Source organism: Brachionichthys hirsutus, chromosome 11 (genome assembly GCF_040956055.1).
Source record: "Brachionichthys hirsutus isolate HB-005 chromosome 11, CSIRO-AGI_Bhir_v1, whole genome shotgun sequence".
Lineage (NCBI taxonomy): Eukaryota > Metazoa > Chordata > Actinopteri > Lophiiformes > Brachionichthyidae > Brachionichthys > Brachionichthys hirsutus.
The window spans coordinates 3,218,326-3,235,091 of record NC_090907.1 but is presented as its reverse complement, the minus strand read 5'-3'; the positions used below and the strand labels follow the sequence as shown (position 1 = coordinate 3,235,091).

General features: G+C 44.6%; 1 protein-coding gene across 1 annotated transcript; it reads left to right on the top strand.

Annotated features, from left to right (window-relative positions):
• Positions 1–951: 951 nt before the first annotated feature.
• Positions 952–16,117, top strand: pik3cb (phosphatidylinositol-4,5-bisphosphate 3-kinase, catalytic subunit beta). Its single transcript, XM_068745086.1, has 22 exons — positions 952–1,107; positions 2,824–3,052; positions 3,635–3,864; positions 4,277–4,456; positions 5,476–5,643; positions 7,109–7,198; positions 7,783–8,037; positions 8,126–8,222; positions 8,355–8,485; positions 8,791–8,835; positions 9,629–9,817; positions 10,463–10,584; positions 10,814–10,957; positions 11,043–11,142; positions 11,258–11,454; positions 11,543–11,652; positions 11,796–11,874; positions 13,032–13,199; positions 13,331–13,454; positions 13,534–13,679; positions 13,958–14,090; positions 14,552–16,117. The coding sequence occupies exons 1-22, from the start codon at positions 952–954 to the stop codon at positions 14,687–14,689; spliced, it is 3,231 nt and encodes a 1,076-aa protein (XP_068601187.1). The 3' UTR covers positions 14,690–16,117.
• Positions 16,118–16,766: the final 649 nt, after the last annotated feature.

Sequence of the window (16,766 nt, the reverse complement as noted above, 5' to 3'; positions counted from 1 at the left end):
AGAGGTGGGGGGGGGGGGGGGGGGGGGGGGGCGGGCTGACCTTTTGTTCTGTTTGCTTAGTGGGCATTCCTCTGAGCACTGGCCCTCACCCAAATTAAAGCACCAGCAAGATGTCAGTCCTGTGGCACTGAATCATTTAAGACTGACGACTGTTTGTTTTTTTTATCTGTTTTTGTAATTCAAGTTTTTATTTATGAAACATATGGTACAGTTTAGCAGTGGAAGATCAGATTAAAAAGGAAAGTCACAGATCAGGTTTTGGATTTGTCGTTCCAAAATTGAAAATGCATAAATACAAAATGAATGAATGAAACTATGAATGGGAAGAAAAATATAAAGTAGCAGACAAATCAAACAGCAATCATTAACGAAAATGACTAGACATAGGCCATTCAATAAAAGTTTAAAAATCGACCTATTAGTGAGAGTTCAGGTAGGACATCCTAGGACTGCAGATCCCCTGCCCCTTATTCTTGTCAACATAATTCATATATATAATAAAAATGCACACAATTAAAGCTTCAAACATCACAGGAGATCTTAGTCAACTTTGAGGAATGACCTACCGGTAGTTGCTTTCTGGAATATTGCCCTGGACTGTCCAGGCAAAGGTTGTCATTCATGACCACATGAGCTTGAAACCTGTTTGCCTTTAATCTAAATGCATCACGTAATAATAGCATGAATAAACCATTAACATAATTAGCCCTTTGCTATTTTTTTAGTTTTGAAGTTATTTTAGTAGCCTTTAAACAGGGTTGCACTGGGTCCTGACAAAAGTCTTGCATTCACTACTTTGAGTTGTAGGCAATACGTTGTTAGGCCTTAAAACGTGATTGGTCTTATAGATTAACCAGTTAAATTTGTTTCTTACAAAGGAGGTTTGTCTAACGTGTGTTTTTGTCCTCCTCCAGGGCCTTATGGTTGAGGTGGTGCGTGGTGGCCCTTGCCATGCCTCCTGCCATGACGGACCTGGACATATGGGTGGCCCACCCGGCCCTGGCCGGCCACGCTCTGGACCAGATCACTGTGGATTTTTTGCTGCCCACTGGTATCTACATCCAGATGGACGTTCCACGGGAGGCCACCATTCAGCACATCAAACTGGTGGGTGACACTGGGCGTGACGGAAGAGAACTTTAATGCAAGTCATGTTGCTGCTGAGCTGACGTTTCAACCCTGATGTCCAAACAGATCATTAGTAGATTATCGTTAAATCACCGACCAGTTATCGTCGAGGGTTTAGATGAAGTACTTGTGGGATATTTCTGGGGAAGGCGATATACATCCCATACATATTCTTACAAACACTCAGCTGGTTGGGTAGTCATTATCTAATGCTTGTCTCCACAGGGCCGTCTGCTGCGGCCTGCTGGGTTTTTCGTGTTTGCGAGTAGCTCTTGCTTTCATCATGCAAAATAGCTCATGACATCATGCACGACTACAGCAAGTCTTTGGAGGTCAGACGTTACTGACGGCAGGTCTGCAATGACTTTGTTTATCATGCGGCGTTTGAGGTGTTTGAATGAGGCTTTAAGTGTTGAGTCGGGGCAACGATCACTTCACGGCGACTCGGGTATTGACACGTACGTTTCACAGCAGCTAAATACAGCAACCTTGCAAAAATTACCGGTACACCTTAATGCATGTGTGTTGTGTTATATTTGTCGTTGTACACTTTTCCCCCATTGCTTCATCATATGAGGTATTTCTCTGGGTCGAATCAATTAAACATGAAGAGGTTTAACAGACATATTTTGTCATGTGATTGTATCATTAAGTGTACAATCTTTGTGTTCCTTTACATTTTTCTCAACATAAAAAAAAGACTTGCATTGACGCATTCTCAACATGTTATCCCCAGACTGGATCCTCTTGGCGTTACACATATGCTGTTGTCGCTCTTGTTTGCGGTTCATCAAGTTAAAGGTTTCTGTTTCTGACGGGTAGATGTTAATGCACAAGATATGCCATGCATGAGATAACTCCATTCCGTGAGGGGGGGGGGCATGAACAAGACACACCTGGAAAGCTCTGGCAAAGTAGACTGAAACAAGAGCCAGAGAAGACCAGGAGAGGGCCATTCCTCAAAGAGTTGAATATTCGTTGGCAGTCTTTCCACGCAGCTTTGTGCCAAACTCATTATCACTTCGTAAGAATTCAGGAAAAACTAGGATGGGAATGGAAGCGCTCCATTCATATTACCTAAGATCAGTGCAGATAAACGAAAATAGTTTTGGTTTCATCATTTCCGTTTGTAACTGGTTGAGACGGCTTGTTGGCCTGTATCCTCAATACAGCATAACAAGCTTTCCCTGAAGTTGGTTTCCTGGTTTGTTCTTTTCTAAGAACATCACAAGCCTCTGCATTTTTGCGCTGCCCTTAAGAGATGATAGAGGCGACCAACCTTCAAGTCACAAGTGTGTACTGGAAAACATCATGTTTCTCGGGAGGACAACAATCTCAGAACATCACAAACAACTCGACGCCAACCTTGTGATCATGCTGTGGGCTGCGATCAGCATAGGGACATGAACCATGCCACGATTGGCTGACGGACATGTTACTCACGTCCTGATCAGCAAACCCCGGGAGCCGTGTCATGTCATGAATCATTCTTGGTCATGAAACAAAGACTTTCACAAACATTTTACTGCTGAAGTTATTTATATACCGAATACATCAAATGATTATTGCCCCCCCCCCCCCAAATAAAATGTGAAGTGTGAAGTGTGAAGCATTGCTGAATCCGATTTAACACAGCCTGTTGCTGGAAATCAGCATGTCTCTGAAACCCCATTCATTTCTTTTCATCTTTCCCAGCTCTTATGGAAGCAGGCTCAATCGTTCCCTTTGTTTCCCGCCCTGGGCGACATGGAGAGCCACATGTTTGAATGTGTCAACCAGGCAGCCGTGCACGAAGAGCTTGAGGACGAAACTCGCAGGTTATGTGACGTTCGTCCATTCCTGCCGGTCCTCAGGCTTGTGACGCGCAACTGTGGCCGAGCTGAGCGCCTCCTGGACTCCAAAATCGGCGTGCTCATCGGCAAGGGTAAGATTGTTACGCAAAGTCTCACAAGCCTTACTTCCTCTCTGATTTATTCATTTACTGTCGTCGTCTGACTTTGCCAATAAAGAAAAAGTACCAACTTTAAATACTTAAAGTTGGTAAGAGGAGCAATAAATCTAAAGTTCAATCAGCAGACTGGACTGATCATTGGTTTTTTTGTGTGAGTGTTGCTGTTGTGAATATTTGGATGGCGTGATTTCCCTTCAAAGACTGCTGTTTGTGTTTGCACAGTCTGTGCTGCTAGCAGCATGGGCCTGGCATCAAGCTCAGGGTTTTAATCCAAGGTTTAACCTCTTACTCCAATTTATACAGATTCATAATTGGCAAAACTCATTCATAGTTCATAAAGTTCAAAAAACGGGAAGCACCTTCCTCTGAGACCTTTTTCTAGTACTTTAGGGTGAGAGACAAATGCAGTACGAGCTATTAGTTTAGCCCAGTGGCGGTTTACCCTATTCTTCTTTTCATTCATTATTTATTAGAAATATATTTTTGAAAAACATAAATAGTTAAGTATATTTGCCTGATATGAATATTGTGTTGCCTCTTCCTTGCCGCCGCTAGGTCTCCATGAACTCGATGCCATAAATGACCAGGAGGTGAAGGACTTCCGCAGTAAAATGTTCCGTTTAAGTGAAGACAGGATGCTGAAAGTCCAGATGATGACATGCACAGAGTGGCTGCAGGCCTGCTTCTCCCCACAGCTGGAGCCCACGGCAGAAGCATCCATCACCAATGGTCTCAGTGACCGGACCCCCGACCTGGAAGTCAATATCCACTTCGAGCAGGTTCAGGTGAGATTCTGACATTTGGTGATGAAAACCACTGAGGAATGGTCGAGTCAGTGGAGACCAAGACTTCTTGTTTATGAATAAGACAGATTAAAAGTGAATGTATTAATTACTTCTAGCAGCCATTCCAAGAGACAGACAGCCTCTAACCTATAAAAATTGACACTTGAAACTTGCATGGTGTGGTTGGGAAGCAAATACTGAGCTACGCAGCAATTGGGGGTTCTATTTGACCTTTTGTGCAGTGTATATGTACACACTGGCGGCTTCCAGCTGCTCTGTGCACACTCAGTGCATTCTCATATTTCTCTCCTCAGCATTTGTGACGTCCTTTATCTGTATATTATTATCTCACTGGGTAAATTTGAGCTTGAATCGATCCGTGTCTCTCTCTTTTTTCTCTTTTGTCTTGCAGGATCCGGTCAGTCTGAAGGTGCAATCATACTGCACCCCCACCGAGCTGATGGAGCTTGCTGCGAAGAAGGGCCTCACCACCCACAGGCCTGCGGAGGAGGCATGGAAGGCTCAGTATGTACTGAGGGTCAGCCATTGTCTGGACTTCCTCTGTGGAGACTACCCACTAATTGAGTACAAGGTCAGTGGCAACTCGCAGCACGTCTGTCAGTCATGGCCGCTGCAGAAACACCCTATAAATTACACAGACGCTAGATATTTATAGACGGTAAATAGCTGCAGCATTGTAAGAGACTAGTTCCGCACTTCTGTGACAATAGAATCCCGGAGGCTGTCTTTACGATGACCTGAAATGAACCCTGCTGGTGCAGAAATCAATAATAGTTCTGTAACTTGACATCCTGACACTTGTATGCATATCATTAATTCAAAGTAAATAGCATATTAAAAAGTGGGTACATTAGTTCCATCATTCCCTTTGTTCTACAGTCATTAAAGCTTTGTGTTTGATTCGTTTTTTAGAAGAAATAAAATCTCTGAACATTTTGCACAATTATCAAAACTTAGAATGTAAAGAGTATTAAAAGTATGAGTATAGGTATCTGGTGCTGATGGAGGAATAGAAAGAAATAATGAACTTGACACAAGGAAGTCAAAGAATAAAAAACAGCTGGACTTCCGCCTTCTTTAGGAAGTGTAGTTCTGTGTCAAAGCAGGTAAAGCATGCAGGAAATACTTTCCATAATCAGGTATCTTTGTAAACAACATGATACTGACAGGTTAACCTCAGCTTAGTGTTATGAGTCCAACAACACAAAGATAGTTGTGTCGAGCAAGCACTCCATTTTAGCAGAGTTGTGCAGCCTCAGCAGCTAAATGTGTTACATTATGTATCGGGAGCTCAAATTCACTACAGGTTTTCCCAGAATATTAGAACTAGGATGGCGTAGTCTATGTGCCCCCCCCCCCCCCCCCTGCTTGCAAATTTAGTTTTCTAACAAGCTGTAAATGTCACTTGTTTAGACATGTTCATCTAGTCTAGTCCTAAAAGTATTGCGTTAGATTTGTCGTTCATTTTTAAAGCAGCTATGCTTTTGAAAAACCATAAACTGTAAAGGAGGGGTTTGACAATTTTGTGATGGGAAGGACTTAAACTTGCATATTTTTTTTAGCAGATTTCCTCTCCGGTCTTGTTTTCAGTACATCCGCACATGCATGCAAGCAAAGGAGCCTCCACACCTCACGCTGGTCCACATCTGCACCATCAATGCCATGTTTGACAAGGAAACCTCCACCATCGGAGCCGTGGTCACCCGCAAGTCATCCAACCCGCCTTTGCCACTGCCTCCCAAGAGGAGGGGGCCCACGGTTAGTCCAGTAACATGTGCCTGTGTCTGGTAACAAACTGCTGTTGTTTTCAGTGGAACATCCTAAGGCGTATGACAAACAGCCATGTATCAACTAAAGGCTTTGAGTTTTCAGAGGCTGAAGTGAAGTCGAGACATTTTGTCCGTTCCACTAGTTGGGATTGATTTGATCCCATTTTATTGATCCTCACCGTAGTACCGTATATAACTTAAGCAGTGATCTTTGTCATCCCCGGGACGGAGACTCCATGTTTTATACGCACTAATATTTGCCGTGTACCCTAGATAAGAAGCCTTTAATATCCGCCGGTGTTTCCTGACTGCTGTTGCTTCACCAGAGGAGCAAAAGCTCAACAGTTTGATTCACCTGCACCGACTCAGGCAGGTGTGGAGGTTTACTGAGTAAACATGCACTTGGCAGCTGCCACCTGTCTTTTATGAGGTAGAGTCCTGTCTCTCCGAGCAACCGTGCCCTTCCTCGCCAGCCTGCGTCTCAGTGTGGCTGCTGCCAGGTGCACCATGACATCACTCCTGGTCCTGGATGTGTGCCTCCACATTTAAATGTCATCAAATCATCAATCATTATTGTTTTTTAAAATTTAATTCACCTAAAGAGATGCACAGGATTAATGGAAGGCAGGAATGTTTGGTATCATCATTAATACTTCTATAAATACAAGTCTTCGTCACCTCCTGACTCGATGGCGGGAACACCCAGTCTTCTGTTTGCACAGATCAGCTGAATTTAAGAAACGAGATGTTTTACCAATTCTTGGAACCAACGAAAACAAAGATTTATTTTCAGATGAAGAGGTTTAGCTGTTAAGATTCCCAGCCAGGGTACAGATAGCTTCAGTGATTTGTTGATTATTTTATTGTTTTGGCAATTTGAATTTAATCTGACTATTTATTTCCAGTTCTGTCAATTTGCTCCTTACTTAGTCAAGCCTTTAAGTGCTCTACGGTCTACACCAAAAGCAGATGCAGATAATTGTCAGTAGCAGAGTGGTCGTCTGTGAGACAAAGTGTTATTTATTGTCAGGAAAGGAACCTGTTAATGGATGCGCTTCTGTTGTGTGGTCGGAAAATGATAATGGGTCAAAGCAAAGCCCGAAAGAGGGGAGAAGAACCGTGTGTACTTAGATGCCATATAAACGGAGGTCTAGAAAGAATAGTAGTGCTTTTATAGAAGCAAATAGCACAAAGACCTGCTTCTAATAGCAGGAAGTGTGCTACTTAGTCGTGTTCATGGACTTGAGTTGTCATATGATGCTGTTTTTCCTGCTGATTCTCTCAAATCCACCTGGCTTTACAGCAGAATTACCCCCCTGACCTTCCACATTGTGTGTGCATAGAAGAAGAAGAGAAGCAGTGTGTAGGAGTCCATATTTTTACAGTTCATTATGCTAATGCCACTCGCTCATTGCATGTCTTTGTCTCCGTCTCCTCTCTTTTTCCCTCTGCAGCAAGTACATACAAGTGTTTGGGACATCTCTAGCCCATTTAAGATCATCCTGGTGAAAGGCATCAAGGTGAATGCTGAGGAGATTGCCAAGGTAAGATTTGTCTCCTACAAAAAAAACATTCATTTGTGTTCTTGATGGCATCACTGCAAATACAGCCAAGGTGTTGGCATAGGCTTAAGTGACACATTGATGCTGTTTTGTCAGTTTAAAGTTGTTTCATAATGACTTTGACTCGAAGATGAAGCGATTGTGAAATGTTTTAGAATGTTGGGGAACATTCCCATAAATCCCATGAAAGCACAAAAGCAAACAATGATAGTTTGATCTTATGATGTTGTTGCCCAGCATACAGTATCCTATTTCTCTAAGTCACGTCAAACACACAAGGTAGTTTATTTTTAATTAATCCCCCCAAAGCGTATTCTGCTGCTAAAGATGAAAAAGGTATCAGAATGTTCTGTGGGGCTTGGAAAATTGGGAAAAATGCCCCAAAACTGGGGCACTCTGCAAATGGCTGGCACTCAATGAGTTAATTTAAAATGATGAATGTGTCAGGAAATCCTCCAGTGAAAGTTTAACATTTCCTCCATCTCGCTACAAGTTCAAATTAAAATATACCCTCCTTGGTCAAACCAAAACAATAATGCCGTCCTTGCTTGCCACGCCGTGTGCAGGTCCAGGTGAGGGCGGGGCTCTTCCATGGAGCGGAGCTGCTGGGCAAGCCGGCGGTGAGTGGCGAGACCAGCGGGCGCTCGGACCACACGTGGAAAGATGGCACGCTGGAATTTGAGCTTGCCGTCTGTGATCTGCCACGCATGACCCGCCTCTGCTTCGTCATCTACGCCGTCATGGACAAGGTCAAGAAGCAGAAGTCCACCAAAAACTCTCACGCAAACAAGTGCCAGACCATCCGCAAAGCAGGGAAAGTGGTAAGGAGCCGGCGTGGTCGTGACCCCACCACCGTCTTACGTTGTTATCCAATAATAACTGTGGTATTTCACTCTCTGTGTGATCCAGCTCTACCCCATAGCTTGGGTCAACACCATGGTGTTTGACTACAAAGGCCAGCTGAAGACCGGAGACATAATCCTGCACTGCTGGTCTTCCTTTCCTGGTACAAGCACACAAACACGGGCCCTGCTTACTTTAGGCATGCCAGCGTAGTTCAGCTAGGCTTACATGAGCTTCACCAGGTATGCGGTAATGTGCTTTCTGTGTGTGTGTGTGTGTCCATGTCCTCGTCTAGATGAACTTGAGGAGATGCTGAACCCCATAGGGACCATCCAGACCAACCCGTACACTGAGAACGCCACAGCATTGCAAATCCACTTCCCAGAGTACTCTTCACACGCCATCGTCTTCCCTCCCTTCGACAAGGTCACTGTGCTCCATCATGTGTGCCGATAAATACATTAACCGCTTGGAGAAACACTTTACTGACAAATACGTCTGAACCGATGATGAGAGGAGACGTCGGTTGTTTCTTTAAATGCTTCGCTGCGGCTGAGTTTGTCATTGCAGTGACCTCCTGGAGCTCTTCGCAAAAGGTGCCTAGCGATTACTGTGATTTAGTGATTGCTGTTAGAATGAGAGGATCAGGACATGCTCAGTCTGCCTCATGTGCTATTTCATATTACGCGTGTTCTCTTATGCTTTCTTTTCTTTCTTTTTTTTTTTTGCAGATATTGGAAAAGGCTGCAGAAAAAGCAAGCGACTTTTTAACCATGGTGAGTTGATGCACAGTGAGAGATGACTAGAATAGAAAACCTTTATTGTCCTTGCATGGTGGCTACACAATGAGATTAGGAATGACTGCAGGAACGCGCACAGCAATTGGTTTTCATTTCAAATATAGAGTATTTCAAATACATGGACAAACTCGCATATTGACGTTTGAAGTTGCCCACTAACAAATCCGCATGCTGCATCATTTCCCTTCAGACTCTAATCAGATTCCTTATGTTCTTGCACTACTGGGCGTCTTGCAGGCACTTACATAATCCTGTGACGTAGAGGACATGTTTCAACGCACCTCTTTTTCTTGCGAGGTGTGTGAAATGACGGAAAAGCACCGACTACAATGTAGCATAAATGTTTCAGGTTTATCAGTTTTCTTTGAATCAGCACGCAGATCCAGAGTCTTTCTGAGCTTGTGCCCCTTTTACAAAGATTACAGCAGATCATCACTCGGTCTCCATTCGTGTCATTAGCCGTTTGAAGCTTATCTGTCTCTTTCGTGCCCAGAGATTGAACTGAGCTTGTTAAAAAAAGTGAAAACTCAATATTTCTCCTTGGTTTGTTGCTTGAGGTGAAACGTATTCATTGCCGTTTCTGAGGCTTGCTGGGATACGATAATGCACTCCTGCCATCTTGTGGTTCTTCACAGTCACTCATTGCATTGGTTACCCTTACGACTCCATTTTCATTCTTTAACATTCCTCCATTCTCTCGCTCTTTACCTCCTGGACAATCCTCCTCATGAAACCCGACTGACCATTTTAACATCATTGTGTGCATCAGGGCCGCGGTGGTAAGAAGTTCCACATAGAGCTGAAGGAGATTATGGAGCGTGACCCGCTGTCCCAGCTGTGTGAAAACGAGAAGGACCTGATCTGGACACTCCGCTACGACTGCATGTTGAACTTTCCTCAGTCACTGCCCAAGCTGCTGCTCTCCGTCAAGTGGAGCAAACACGACGACATGGCCCAGGTTAGCCAGCATGCCCACTTTTAATGCACATCGCTCTGGGACAGAGTCATTTCCTGTCACGAAACAATTAGGTGAGGCCGCAGACAGATTAGATTAGAAATAGTGTTGTCGTTTTTAACGTTGCTGTAAGAGGTCACTGGTTCATTTGTATTAATTTTTACTCATTTCTTTTATAAAAGCAATTTTCTTTTAATTCAACAAATTTTAAAACATGCTAAAAATATTTATAGCAATTTCAGGCTCAGATAATTATTTTTGACAAGCGATCAGAATTTTAAGATAATGGTTAAACATCCATCCCTGAGAACAGAACTTTCTCTCACATTAAGGAACAGATTAGTGATTTTTTTCTCAGCATTATCATCACAAATATTTCTTCGAAACCGACATTGTCTGGCATGATGTGTGATCTTTGCACTGAAATGAAGTAAAATCGGGCCCCGTGCTTCTTGTAGAATATTACAATCGTCCACTGTTGGAGAAACACAGACACAATTACAGTACCTGTTTTACTTGATCAGTAGATCTTATCGCCACACATACGTTTACAGAAAGGATAATTGTGTCACGGTTCTAATTACTTTATCATTTATTTACTGAGCTCTACACAGCGTGTATGTTCCTGAGAATCTGTTCCTGCTTCAGCTCCAGGCGCTGCTTCAGATCTGGCCAAAACTGTGTCCCAGAGATGCTCTGGAGCTTCTGGACTTCAACTACCCTGACCAGTATGTCAGGGAGTATGCTGTGGGCTGCCTGCGTGTCATAAGGTAAACATATATGTGTGTGTGTGTATATATATATATATATATGTTTACACACAGTTTTAAATAAAACAGGCTCACACGATTCCCTTTCCTCTTATTATTCCAGTTTTGACATTTCCATCTTCATCCAGTGACGTTTCACTTTATTATCAGTGACATTCATATTTCCATGGAGCTGCAGAGTGATAAAGAATCTAAAGCCTCGACACTTTCCTTTCTCTCATCTCACCAGTAACGAGGAGCTGTCGCAGTATTTGCTGCAGTTAGTGCAGGTGTTGCGATATGAGCCCTACTACGACTGTGCCCTCACCCACTTCCTGCTAGAGCGAGCCCAGGAGAACCGCAAGATAGGACACTTCCTCTTCTGGCACCTACGGTATGTATGAACATGAAAAGGAAAGAAAACTCTTTGAGTAAAGAGAGGTTTCTCTTCTGGACCGTCTGATTTGCTTCCCTTACAGGTCGGAGATCCACATGCCCGCTGTCTCGGCCCAGTTTGCCCTCATGCTGGAAGCCTACTGTCGAGGCAGCATCCCTCATATTGAGGTTCTAAAGAAACAGGTAGAACTCTACAAACCCTGTCTTCTTCGTCTTCTTGTTTCTGTCAGGACTGCAGTTATGGTATGTTTAGGCCATCACAAGTGACAGCAGCTGTTCTGCCTTTTCACTGTATCAGGTGGAAGCTCTGAGTAAACTCAAGTCTGTGAATGAGCTCATCAAACTGGGAACTCTCAAGAACGCTCGCAGCAAAACCAAGGAGGCAATGTTGACCAAAGAGGCCATGATGACTTGTTTGAGGCAGAGCGGCTACTCGGAGACCCTGTCAGACCTGCACTCCCCCCTGAATCCCAATGTCCTGCTCTCTGGCATCAAGTAAGGCTCCGCCAGTCGAATCACAGGTCCCGCCCGCTTCCTACCGCCGTTTCATTCCTTCGTTCCCCGTCGTCTCTCTTGTTGACAGCGTGGAGAAGTGCCGTTACATGGACTCTAAAATGAAGCCGCTGTGGATTGTTTACAACAACAAGCTGCTTGTGGGAGACACGCTGGGGATCATCTTCAAGAATGGAGACGGTAGGGAGTAATCACAGAAGGGGGCGGAGAGATATAGATGCTACCGTATAAGGCCGTATTGATGAGAGATTGAAATCACTTTCACAGTCGCTTAAAAGCATCAAATTGTCTTTTGGAATAGATTTAGTTTCTCTCCTCCTCAGACCTAAGACAAGACATGCTGACCCTCCAGATTTTAAGGTTAATGGATCGTCTATGGAAGGAGGCTAAACTAGACCTTAGGTGAGTTTTTCCAGTGCTTGTGCACACAGTGTGTGTGTGTGTGTGTGTGTCTGACTCTGCAGCAGAGCAGCGGAGGGGGTTGTTTAGACGGTTTGCATGTTCTCCCTGTGTCTGCGTGGGTTCTCTTCGTGTTCTCCAGCTTCCTCCCGCCATCAAAAAAACGTCCACCTCAGGTGAATCGGTCACTAAACCCTGTGTTAAACTGGCGACTTATCCTGGGTGTACGCCCATAGTCGGCTGGGATAGTGCTCCAGTGTAAACTCGCAACCCCACGTCCAGATTGACTCACGTTAATGAGACGATTCCTTTAGGGTCGTAACGTGGGGGGATGCCATTCTGCAGCCTGCAAAATGAAGGCCTTACTGCTATCTTGTGGAAAGAACGAAGCTAAAGTGGATGAAGAAGAAATGATCACGTGATTGGACTCATATTACCACCATATGTTGTAGAGCAAATGTTCCCATCTGTTTTGCCTCCGCTCAGAGTGAACGGTGTGATATTGTGTACTGGCTGTAAGAGTGAATTGCAGCCATGGGGAGTAGATGTGAATGGAAATAACCCATCACTGAATATCTTAGGCTCATGATGATTACAGCAACACACAAATCTGATTATTTCTTCCATGTGACTCGGACTTCCTGGGCGAAACAATTCAGTGTCTCAGATAATGGCTCATTGAAATGTAACATTTTTACATTGTGGGAGAGATGTTTGATTGACTTTTAATCTATTTTATATGGAATGATGTGTGTTGACACTTTATTAAACTGCGAGATAGTAGATAGCATACTATTAGCTGAAACATCTTGTTGCTTTTCATGAAGCTTCAGAATATTCTATTGTACAGCTGGTCTTCACTTAACGATGGAGGAAAACCATTTATACAGTACATAAACAGTAGCCAGTGCATTCTGCTCGTTGTAACAACTTGTCACTGAACACAAACGGGAACTATAAAACTTTGAAAAGCCCGTCGTAACGCCGAGTTGTCGTTAAACCAGTGTGCTGTGAAGTGAGGGCCGTCTGTATCGGATTGCTACTTCAGCTTGCTTGATGAGCCACTGAATGCTTCTGGACCGTAGACGGTCTTTCGCTAGCATGCCCCGATTGATGGCATTTATAGCTTGTTTCCTCTCTTTCTCGTCACGTCGTGCCAGAGTTGTGCCTTACGGTTGCTTAGCGACGGGCGACCGGACAGGCCTGATCGAGGTGGTCTCCTCAGCAGACACGATCGCCAACATCCAGCTCACCAGCAGCAACGTGGCGGCGGCTGCTGCCTTCAACAAGGACGCGTTGCTCAACTGGCTGAAGGAGAAAAACTCTGGGTGAGAGGCTGCCGGACCATTGAATGAACCGCTGCGTCGCTGCAGCTGGACATCGGCACGTGTTCCAGCTGGGACAGTCCGCTGACGGAATCCTAAATGTGTCCTAAATGTGCACGCTTTTGTGTTGACAGCGATACCCTTGATCGAGCCATCGAGGAGTTCACGCTCTCATGTGCGGGCTACTGTGTAGCCACGTACGTCCTGGGCATCGGAGACCGCCACAGTGACAACATCATGGTCCGCAGCACCGGACAGGTAGGACGGGCCGTTTCTCCAGCTTCTCTGTTGTCCCTGCTCCAATGCGCACGCTCTGATTGGTCTCCTTCCCCGTCAGCTTTTCCACATAGATTTTGGTCACATCCTGGGAAACTTCAAGTCCAAGTTTGGCATCAAGAGGGAGCGCGTGCCGTTCATCCTCACGCACGATTTCATTCATGTCATACAGCAGGGCAAAACGGGATACACGGAAAAATTTGACAGGTTCGTTCTCTTATATTCTTTTCTCTATGCAGGGCCCTCTCCCACCAGTAGATGGCAGTAGACGCTAAGGCACTGCAATTTGTTTTTGGTGGAAGGCTTGAAGGAGGGGGATCAGTGTTCTCATACACGGACAGCCTGCAAGAAATTAAATAAATGAAATGTTCTAGTTTAAAAATAAATTATATTGGTCTTAGTTTAGTTTCCTTAAAAGGAAATTTCTGACACTGTTTTCAAAATAATGATCCGTGTGTGTGTGTGTGTGTGTGTGTGCGCTTTAGTTTCCGTCAGTACTGTGAGGAAGCCTATCTAATCTTGAGGAAGAACGGGAACCTCTTCATCACGCTGTTCGCTCTCATGCTCACTGCTGGTCTGCCTGAGCTCACCTCAGTCAAAGACATTCAGTACTTAAAGGTATCTCTCTCTCTCTCACACACACACACACACAAACGTGTACGCACGCCAATATCAATGCTGCACCTTCTCCCAGGAACACTTTGGCTTTATTCTGTGCGTTTCCTCGGCTTCGTCTGCTTTGGCAGCTCATTTCTACAAAAAGGAAATATGTTTGAAATATGAGGAAAAGACATATTTGCTAATAGCAGTGGAGGTATACTAAAATAAAACTGTCAAAGCGTGTAGATTTTTGAAAGCAGCACAGCTAGTAGTAGAAAGATAATTCAGTTCCACAGCATGAGTTAAATAATAGAAAAGTGGAACCTGACTTCTTGAACAACAAAAATGGAGTTTAAAATGCATCGGAAGTCGAACAGATTTTCGGAATCCTTTTTCAGTCGGTCTCTTTAGTTATATTTATGATTATATTCTTTTTGCAAAAACATTCCCATCAACTCCTTCTCTACAAACCTCTCCAGGACTCTCTGGCTCTGGGTAAAACGGACGAGGAGGCGCTAAAGCAGTTCCGTCAGAAGTTTGACGAGGCCCTGAGAGAGAGCTGGACGACCAAAGTCAACTGGATGGCCCACAATGTGGCCAAAGACAACCGCTCCTAGAGCAGCTGACAGAGCCCACATAGAGGACAAGGTGAAGGAGAGGAGTAAGGTGTGCAACGGAAACGGCCTGACAGACACCCTGGGCCGTCCCAAACATTAGCAGATTCTGCCCCAGTACATACAGAGCAAGGCCAAACAGTTTGGTTGAGTCTGCACCCTTCCTTACTGAACCCCCTCCTTGCTTCGCGTGACGCGGTGCCTCCCGAGAATCTAAGCCCACGGTCTTCTGACATTTCTGTGGGAAAACGATGCGTTGCACGTATTGCACAGGCACAAAACCTGATGGTGCACACAACCAAAGAAAGGGAGGTGATGCGTTCACTCTGCTCGCGCTAGAGGTGAGCTGTGTCTCCGTGGAGTGAGCTGACCACTAAATTCCCGCGGTTCGTCACGCGGACTTGAATCTCCACTCCTCTGGACTCTGGCGGACTCTGGAAGGGTGACTTTGTCCGACCGCATCCCTGAACTGGTAGAGATAGCAGATGGGTGTGGAATGGGAGGAATTGAAAGGACAACTAAGTCTGACCCCCCCCTCTGTGTCATGAAACGATGCACAAGGCCCCAGTTGACTGTCTTACCCCCCCTGCTGTCTCGAAGCGTGCCTCAAATGGTGGGAAGATTGTATTTTTTTAGGAGTTTTCTTCTCCAGTCTACGTGCCAGACTACAGAGAAAACTTTGGGAAATGATGATGAAAGAGGAGGATCGATGAGAGGAAAAGACCCTCTGAGCCTTCGTGACCCTCGTTTGTAATCTGTTCGTTTATATTTTTAAACCCGGGGATGCTTTCACGAAGGACACATTTACTGAACTGAATACTTTGTGTACATTTTTTAAAATAGAGAATGAGTTGTCGCCATCAGCTTTGTCTTAAAGCCTAAAAGGATGTCGTACTTTTTAAGGCGCCATCTCGGCCTAGTGCGCTAGTAACCGTGGTGAATAAGCTCGCGGAGGAACGCCTGACGCTTTTTAACGTGTGTGGACCAAAACTAGAGGCCAAATGTCATGATCCGTGCCGTTTTTGATTGTTTATGAATGTGAAACTACGTGCCGCTCTCTGTAAGTGGATTTTGTTTTCATATGAGCAGATGTGGGCAAAGTTTATCAGTAGGGACTTCACACTGCAATGCAAAGCTACTTTCTTGTTGTTGACATCAGGTGCCCCTCAGCATCTGCATACGCATTTGATTTTTTTGTGCAATATCCAAGTATATGACCCATATCCTATTGTATAGACGTGGGGCCTTGGGCTGAGCCTTCAATGGTTTCTCTGCCGGTTTATGTGTGGCGCAGCAGCATTTTGCACCACTTTGCCTTCACAAGTCTCAGACACTGGATATTGTCAGATGTACAGGCTTTTATTGTTTTGCTGTTTTTGTTTTGTTTTTGTTTTCATGAAAGTCTATTAAAATTATTTTCCACCACTATAATTCCACCTGATGTCCGTCTTCTTGTGGGTGTGGGTGGGTGATGGTTTGACTGCATCCCACTCAGACATATATTCCAACATTTACCCTCTGTGCCCGACAGGAGGAATTATTTCCTCTACGTTTTATGCATCAGCAAAGTGTGTAGGGCTTAAAATATTGGGCCTCACGCTGATCCACATAAAAGACACTCTTTCAGTCGATACACCTCCATTGCAGGGAATCGCTTCATGCCGGCGCACTCGCTGCTCTCCCCACAGAAAACCCACTGAGACGTCCGTGTCAGTTGCTGATAAATCCTGCCTGGATCACAAAAATACTTCAGGTTGAATTCTTCTGCCCCTTCATACATAATGAAGTGAAAAAGCTCCGTTCCCTAAAATAATGACTGCTTCATGTGCTGCAGTCGGGCCCCAGTTAAATAGAAAGTGAGATGATCGAATTCTGCATAGAAAATGTCTGATAACTTATACAAAGTTGATGTGTTGTTGTTATTACTCTGGTGCATCACTATGAATGTCATGTTACCTACTATAGCTGATTAACTGCACCTGGATGTGTGGGGGGGTGGGGGGGGGGGGTAATAAAGAAAAGTTATTCTAACTAAAATGCTGACTGAAGTAGGAAATAGAAATTGGCATCTTTCTCAACG